This window comes from Glossina fuscipes, unplaced genomic scaffold (assembly GCF_014805625.2).
Source record: "Glossina fuscipes isolate IAEA_lab_2018 unplaced genomic scaffold, Yale_Gfus_2 111, whole genome shotgun sequence".
Taxonomy (NCBI): Eukaryota; Metazoa; Arthropoda; class Insecta; order Diptera; family Glossinidae; genus Glossina; species Glossina fuscipes.
This window is the reverse complement of record NW_023998454.1, coordinates 3,783,113-3,791,824: the sequence shown is the minus strand read 5'-3', so window position 1 is coordinate 3,791,824 and position 8,712 is coordinate 3,783,113. Positions and strand designations below refer to the sequence as shown.

Genomic DNA, 8,712 nt, shown 5'->3' with positions numbered 1-8,712 from the left:
ATTTTTTTGATCATTAATAATTGTTTTGTGAAAATTACTTCAGATTAGATTTATACATAAGTTGAAAAACCAACAAGCATATATTGCTAATAAAAGAGATTTGGATGTTTTGACCATCTTTGGCAGCTTCAACGCTACTTTGTAGAAACATGAAATTGTCCTCCTTACCAACACCAATACGACTTAATAAGAGCTTTCTATTTATTTATTTTATTTATTTATTTTATTCCACTTATACTAGAAACTCAACTAAACAAATAACAGTCGAGTTCAATAGGCTCTTAATGCAAAACTAATATTAATTAACAATAAAATTGAGTATAAGCATAATAAAACAAATAAGAAGAAAAGAAAAAGAAAAAAAAGCATGTACACTATCAGCATAGGAGCACACTTACAACCGGTACAGGACCAAATTGCAAATGAACCGCTAAGCCATCGCAAACATGCATAAGCCTGGCAACCGATAATAAATTGACAATAATTCACTTTCGAAACGTAACGACTTTTTAAGGATAAAAGCTAGTTTAAATACGACATAGGTAACTCGCGCGTATTAAGCAATGTTGCTTTAATGGACTTTGAAGAGTCCGATAACGAGAATAAGTGGTAGACGTCATTTAGGTTCTTGCAAACGACTCTGAGCGGATTGAACAGCTCATAATTAAATTTGCACTGATTAAGCTTAACCAAGATAAAGTGCCTAGAGAAGCGGTTAGGGACATTAAAGCTTATTTCACCAAGTAATGAAGGCGAGTCAATAGCACCATTTATTACTTTGATTACAAAGGAAACGCCAAGAACAAATCTACGTTTCTCAAGAGACGGTAAGGACAGCAGAAGCAACCTATTTTCATACGGAGGAAGAGAGGCAATCGGATCCCAACCCAAATTTCTAAGGGCAAACAGCAAGAATTGCTTTTGAATCTACGTAGCACCTATATGAAGGAGACCACACAACTGAGGCATACTCGAGTATGGGTCTAACCAAACACATGTACAGACTTTTCGTAATGTAGGGATCATTAAGCTCTTTGGACCACCTTTTTATAAAACCAAGCGCGGACCTAGCTTTGCTAATCGAGAGCTCAATATGCAAGTTAAAACGTAACCTATGGTCAAATAGAACGCCTAAATCTGTAATCGAATCGACGTCCTCCAACTTATGCGAATCTATGAAATACTGAGTAATGAATGACTTTCTTCTTGAGAATGAAAGCTTCTTACATTTACTCAGATTTAGTTTCAGAACATTCACAGAGCACCATGCAACAAAATTATCCAAGTCACCTTGAAGCTGAGGTTATTGCGATTCAACAGAGAAGGAGGAAAGCAGTTTCACATCATCAGCATACATTAAGATCTGGCTGGAATTCACCACCGATGGGAGATCATTAATGTATAAACTAAATAAAATGGGACCTAAGTACCTTCCTTGAGGTACGCCAGACATAACGGGGAATTCATCCGAAGTGATGAAGTTAAACAAAACCCTTAAGGATCTATTGTGCAGATAAGAGCTTATCCATTTCAGTAAGTAGGGTGGAAAACCAGAGGCTTGGAGTTTAAAGATAAGTAGTCTATGGTTAACCATATCAAATGTTTTGCTTAAATCAGTGTAAATAACATCTGTGCGAGGGCCGCTAGAAAAAGCCTTGAAAACATGACAGGTAAACTCTAACAAGTTGGTGACTGTAGATCGCCCTTTACGAAAGCCGTGCGGAGAAATATACGAATTAATGGGAAAGGCCAAATGCTGAGTCACAATTCGCTCGAACAACTTGGGCAAGACACTCAACTTGGCTATGCCTCTGTAGTTCTCTACAAATTTTCTACTTCCACTCTTGTGGATAGGAATAAGGAAACTACTCTTCCAACACGAAGGAAAAACACCTCAATTCAAGGACAGGTTAAAAATCTTTCAGATCACACCACATAACTCGACGGCGCAAGATTTAAGTACACATGATGGATTTCCATCAGGTCCAGGCGAACAACTGTATTTTAGAGAACTCAACCCTTTAAAAACGTCATCTTCCGAAATAACCAAGTTAGGTATTGAAACCGAGTCAGTTATAGGATATGGGTAGCTTGCTGATAAATCGAAAGTAGCAATCGAAAAGTTTTGTCGGAAATACTCAGCAAACAGATTTGAGATTTCAAAATCATCCGAGGAATTAGAGCCATTAAAAGAAACATGAGAGGGATATGTGGAAAATTTTCTTTTAGAGTTAACAAATTTAAAGAAGGATTTAATGAACTGAAGGTATCTGCAGTAATAATGATGATGATGATGAGTTAAATCTATGCCTCGCCACCGAGTAAGCGACATAGTCGAGCACAGAGCCACTTTTCGAATATTTTTTGAATAGCGAGTTTTTTCTATTCTTGTGATATTTAATTGTCTTATTACACCACGGGGGACATCTGCTTCGAGGTCGACAATGCTTGATCGGAACAGATGCAGCAATAGCTAGATTTAATGTATTGTAGAACGATGGCAATAAGCTTTCAATACTACCGGTTGAGAAATCAAGCGTCAGATGTGAAAGACGATGTTTTAGTAATACAATATTGATTTTATGAAAATCATAATAATTATTTAAAAAAGGTTGATTTGGCACATTAAGACATTTCAACAAACCATCATTAATATGATGAAAGGAAATGCATATTGATGGATGATAAGGATCCTCATGAAAGCAGAAATTGAAAGAAGAAACTAAATTCTGACGTTTAAAGTTAAGCAAAAAGCATAAATTGTTAATCCTTTAGTGTACACGTTATTTATCGATAAATACAATGTTCTTTGACAAGAGCGTTAAAAATTCGATCAAGTAAAACTCGAATACAATATCAGCACTCGCCATAAGTAACAGGAAACAAAGTAACTTAATTTTTTTTGTAAGTAATTCTGAACTAGTTTTCAAATTAGTAAAATAAGCTTCAATTGTCTATCACTATTCGCTTTATTTTCCATTGTAGCGCATATTATCATGCGTGTAAAGAAAAGGAAAAATTTATGTGAGCGGATTACAAAAGGCATAAGATTATTTGAATGAATAAATGTATTATGCTTGTACTGAACACAAGCGTTTGATGCGCCACCCCAATAATAAGTAATATAATCAAATAGCCGCTTTGTTCGGTTTCGTTAAAGAATCTGGACCTGTGGATGCGGTGATTTGAGGTCTGTCCTTTTCCTCTTCAGTTTCTAATTTTGGATGGGCTTCTTCATTGACTTCTTTCAATTCAGTGGGCTGCAGTGTCACTTCACCAGATTCCTCTACCAATCGATAGGTAGCAATTGAAGGTTCTTTAGGTGGTAACCAATCGGGTATGATTTTATCATGTAAACGCCATTTTCCATACTCATTGGAAATATGTTTCTCAAAAACCGCGTATTCCAGAACATCCTTAGCAACAATTTCACTGCCGTGCATTAAGCGCCCAAAACGATCATATATGGCCAATAATTGCTGCGTATGAAAACGTACTGTAATTTGAGCGAACAAATTTTCTTTCGATATTACATCAGTCACACGTGCATGAACGACATAAGGGGGTTCCAAAGATTTTAAAAAACTCCAGTGAATTGTTTTATCTCGAACATTATGCATAATTTCGGGATAACAACGTTCGGTAACCAATTCCCGTAATTTGTGCTTATCCTTCAAAGCCATTTTTTGATGAGCTCCTATGTAAACGTCCTGAGCTGCTGCGGCAAAATCGTCAGTACTAAAATCTTCCTCGTAATTGCGTATTTTACGTACGGCCAACATACTTTTCGATTTCTTTTCAAGAAACTCAAATTTCTGCTTAGCCCCAGCCGCAGAAATTATGGACCTTTTTCCATCGCCTTCCGGGGGCACATATGCTTCAAATATACCTCCCGTGCAGCTTATGTGAAAAGGTCGCTCTAACCAAGGCCGGGGCGGCAAGACACCACGTTCCTTTAGTCTTTTCTTTAGCTCATGCTTTGGCAAATCCGAAGCTTTCTCATTTAAATTAGGTAAATCAATTTTGATGAACTTCAATTTACGCAATCGCTTGAATTTAGGATTCCAATGCTTGGTTTGGCGATGACGAATCTGTTGCGTTTGCCAAAGAGTTGGAATACCAAAAGTAGTAATCCCCGGTCGCAGAACCTACGAAGAGGAAGAGTGAAGTTAATTACATATGTTTATATTCATAAATTGTTATTAGGTACCTGCAAAATCTTGAAGCAGTGTTTAGTAGAATTAAGAACTTCCATTTTTTATACAATTTTTATTTTTAAAAACAATAGTCATCACGCAACCAGCTGACAGGCTGTTGTTCAAGCACGCAATAGCGGCTGCTTTTTTATTCTATTGCATATGAAAGATGGCAACGCCAAGATAAAAAACAAACTACGTAGGTGTCGTGATTAATGGTTTTTAACCAACGACTTACATTTTTGCAAAGGTAATTGAAAAGTTCCAATTTTTTTTTTTGGTTAAAAGAATGGTTCAGCCTGACAACGACAAATGGAGAATCTGCCGAATCTGTCTGAGTGGAGAAGTTAGACGATTATATTCGTTGCGTCTTAGTGATCATGCCTCAATAAGAGCATTAGACGATTTTGAAGATAACATTATTAGTTGCATAGAAGAAATCGGAAACATCAAGGTATATAAAAAGTTAAATATTGTCTAAAGTATACTCCAAATGAAGTACTTTTTAATTAGATTGACTTGGTGTCGCATATGCCAGATAAAATGTGTAGACGTTGTCTCTTATTATTGAAAGGTGCTTATAAATTTCGAGAACTATGTTTGAGATCAGATAAGCGTCTTAAAGAAGATTTGCAACTTAAGAAACCTTTTATTAGAGGTTTGGAAAATTATACACAAGAGGCGTCACCGGAAACACGACAGGAGGAAGAGTGTAAACAATTCATTTGTGTGGAAGAAGAGACTGATTTTGTTTGCGATAAACAAGAAGTAGTTTATCAAGTGGAAACATTGGCTGAAACGGTAGAAGATTTTGAAAATGTTGAAGAATGTGAACTAGTTGAGGAGATCGATGACTTAAATACGGAATATTTTGGTTCAATTCAGCATTTAGAAGAGAAGTCTTGCAACAAAGCTTCACGCCCAAACAATGTTATTCCTTTGCAAATCGAACCAATTGGAAACATTGGACAAGAGTTGCATGATGTTTATGTGCAAAAACTTAATGCACCAGCTGCACATAACTCGAAAGAAAACTCTAAAACAGCAACTTATAAGAAACGTAAGACGGAAACTATTAATAAAATTGTGAACTATGTTTGTTCATATTGCGGTAACATTTATAATGAAAAATCAAAATTAACAATGCATTTGAAGTTCCACACAAATGAAAAGCCGCATGAATGCGAGTGAGCATATTATAAAATACATCGCAATATCTGGTAAATAAAATTCTTTACAATTTCTAGGATATGTGGCAAACGATTTTCTATGACTCCTCAGCTAGCAAGACACATGAATTCGCATACCGGTAAACGTCCATTTAAGTGTCAATATTGTGAAGCCAGCTTTGCAGATCCCTCTACAAAGATTAAACATGAAAGGTACAAACTCGTTCCACTTATAAAACGGCATCAATAGCGGAGCCTATTTAATCACCTCTGCCTATATACTTGTCTTGTATGTCTGTTCACTGTTCCTCATTTAGACTACGCCTTCAAAGACTTGTCTAGTCTTTTATCTTATAAAATCTTAAGTCATTGTTAAGTTAGATAATCATATGAAATTATAACTACGTATTTCGCCAACAAAGCGATCGCTTTCCAAGGGTAATATCCTTTAGTTTGCAGCTTAGTGTGTCTAAGCTTTAGTCGTCAGAGAATTTTGGTTAATGTCAACGGCAACGGAACCTAAACGAGCCAGACCTTGCAGTACGTACGTTCTAATGAAATAGCAATATGTTACCATATATATTATTTCTACATCTGCTAAGGGGAATAAAGAATTGCCCTACGTACATAAATATTTAAAAATAACTTTATTTCAAATTGAGCTAGGGATGTGTGTTTTAAAATATTCAATTCCTGCGGGATATAGCTTCTAACCTAACTTTCTTTTCACATTTTGCAGGATTCATACGAACGAAAGGCCATACAAATGTAAAGTTTGCGACAAAAGTTTCGCCTACTCAAATGTTTTAAAAGTTCACATGATAACTCATACCGGTGAAAAACCTTACAGGTTAGTTCTATCCAAAATATTTGATAACATTTAGTTGTTAACATTCTGTGCGTAGGTGCAATTTCTGCTGTAAGAAGTTCGCTCAAATGCATCACAAGAACGACCACGAACGACGGCATAAACGGCTTGCTAATATATAAATATAAATAAATATAAATAAAAATAAATAAATAATGCTCTTGTCGTTAATGGGCCTAATTCACTCTTCTTTAATATACCTAACCAAAAAAAAAAAATAATAAGGAAGTGAAATATAAAAGTAAACAAACTTATTTATTAATTAGTGATAATGAAAATTTATTAAATAAAAAATTTTAATTGTTTATGTAACACCACTTATTGATGCCGTAATGCTGCTGGAGTTTTTGCGACCATGACAAATTTCAAGAATTTGATATGATATACCAATTTCTTGAAGACAAACAACATAAAAATTCAGCTCGCTTCCTCATTTGAGATAGATGTAGACCTTTTCTCATACTCCTGTAAGTATTGCTATAAGAAAATCACATTTAAATTCATTCGAATGAATTTCGATTTTATAGATAATCAGTGTATTGGATAACGTACGAAATGTCCCACTTTTATTTAAAATAGGCGTTTCAATGTGCGCGCAAATTCATTTACGAAACACGCAAATGCATATGTGGAATTTAACAGCTGCCTGCATAAACATGCAATGCACTTAAATGGAAACAAATTGCTCGTGTTTTCGACAACTTATGGGGATTACCTCATTGCATTAATTTTGCTTATTGCATGAAATTTCGAAAGTCTCGAAATTTTTTTACATCTTTTCCTAAATAATTTAATATTTTTTCTTGGGAAAACAGCTGATCATGGTTTTGCACGACCAATTTTTTGTTTATATTGATAATAAACCTGAGCACGACCAAATTAACGAACCTGGGTACGACAAAAGGTTTGTTTATAAAATGATAGTAAACCTGGGCATGACCAAATTAACGAACCTGGGTACGACAAAATGTTTGTTTATGAATTGATAGTAAACCTGGGCATGACCAAATTAACGAACCTGGGCACGACAAAATGTTTGTTTATAAATTGCTCGACAGCTGTGAATAGATGGAGAGAACAGAGTTGCTTTCAATAAGTGGTGGAAAAATACCTAAACTATTCTGCTAAATGAGAATAAGTGGTGGAAATATACCTAAACAATTCTGTTAAACCTAAATCATTCGCAATATTAATTTTGTTTCTTTCCACGATATATGTAACACCCAAAAGGAAGCTTCGGCCCCTGTAAAATATATATATTTTTGATCAGCGTGAAATTCTGAATTGATTAAGCCATGTTGTCAGCACTACCCTGGCCGCCGAAGACATCGACTTCAAATTTGGTAGAAACATGAAAAGTTTTTGCACGCAGATTTCTTATTGACAATAGGCTAAATTAGTCAGCTCCATTTTTCTTGAGAAAAATTTGTGGGTTTTAGCTCGTTACTCAGAAATTATAAAAGTTAACAAGCTGATAATTTCCATGTCTAGTTTACGAAACACTCTCACAAAAGTTGGAAAAATCGTCTATACCCGTACAATGTTCCAGCTGATTAAATTTAATTTTTTCACTTTTTTTGAGTTTTTATGCTTGCTTAATACATTATGATCAGAAAAATAAAATGTCACCAAATTTTAAGCTAAATATGTTGTTATATAATTCGAATATTTATCATTTATTCATTTATCTTTATTCTACAAAAGATTCAACGCACGGCCAGCGAAACAATATTCAACTCATGTTAATATATCTACCTTAAATTTAAATTACTCTCATATGACTATGATTTCAAATGATTGCATATAAAAAAAAAGCGAAATAATATTTAAAAACTCAGCATAGCAGTTCCCAATAAATGTGGATAAAAAAAAATAGCTGAGGTTTTCGGTAGTACGAGGAGCTTTCCACATTGCGTCGATACATTCGATGGTAAACATATAACTTTTGTTTCTCTCCGGAAATATATAGTTCCATTTATACCCACCATTCATCTCAATAGAGTTGCAAGAATAGTTTATGTTACCTTATTTTTGTTGTAAAGATGATGAAAGAGAATAAAGAGAATAGGATTTTGAATTCTTGATGTTGTTATTAGAAGGGAAGTAATGTTCTTCGCTTTTAAAGCCAAAGTTTTTCGTTGGTCAGGACAGCGCTCAGCAAAATGCAGAAGAAATAGTAAATATACAAAAGAGCGTGCAAAATTTCAAATCTTTTCGTTGACTTTTCACATACCGTGTCAACTAGTTGATCAAGGACAATTTTTGCTTATAATTGCTCTCGAGAATATCTAAACTATTAGCTTGCAAAAATTTTCAAATATGTTCCATTGAAACAAGTTGGGAGTACGTATATATAATTATCACAGCTCACAATTTTTCACAACTCTGCAGATTCCAAAAGCGAAAATAAACGGCCGACCCGATTAGACTAGGTATGGGTTTATCGGATTTTAATAGTTTTGCAGTATTCTCACTGCCC

General features: G+C 34.8%; 2 protein-coding genes across 2 annotated transcripts in view; one reads left to right on the top strand and one right to left on the bottom strand.

The window, feature by feature from the left end:
• Positions 1–3,033: 3,033 nt before the first annotated feature.
• LOC119638912 (probable 39S ribosomal protein L45, mitochondrial) overlaps positions 3,034–8,712 on the bottom strand; it is a 21,036-nt gene continuing 15,357 nt past the window's right edge. Inside the window, exons 2-3 of the mRNA XM_038036013.1 lie at positions 4,211–4,319; positions 3,034–4,148 (exon numbers count right to left, since the gene is read on the bottom strand). Of these exons, the coding sequence (XP_037891941.1) occupies positions 3,129–4,148; positions 4,211–4,255 (1,065 nt within the window). The 5' untranslated portion in view covers positions 4,256–4,319 and the 3' untranslated portion in view covers positions 3,034–3,128. The remainder of the gene's footprint in view (positions 4,149–4,210; positions 4,320–8,712) is intronic.
• LOC119639054 (zinc finger protein 568) overlaps positions 4,414–8,712 on the top strand; it is a 27,500-nt gene continuing 23,201 nt past the window's right edge. Inside the window, exons 1-5 of the mRNA XM_038036223.1 lie at positions 4,414–4,650; positions 4,710–5,383; positions 5,444–5,578; positions 6,105–6,215; positions 6,271–6,339. Of these exons, the coding sequence (XP_037892151.1) occupies positions 4,486–4,650; positions 4,710–5,383; positions 5,444–5,578; positions 6,105–6,215; positions 6,271–6,339 (1,154 nt within the window). The 5' untranslated portion in view covers positions 4,414–4,485. The remainder of the gene's footprint in view (positions 4,651–4,709; positions 5,384–5,443; positions 5,579–6,104; positions 6,216–6,270; positions 6,340–8,712) is intronic.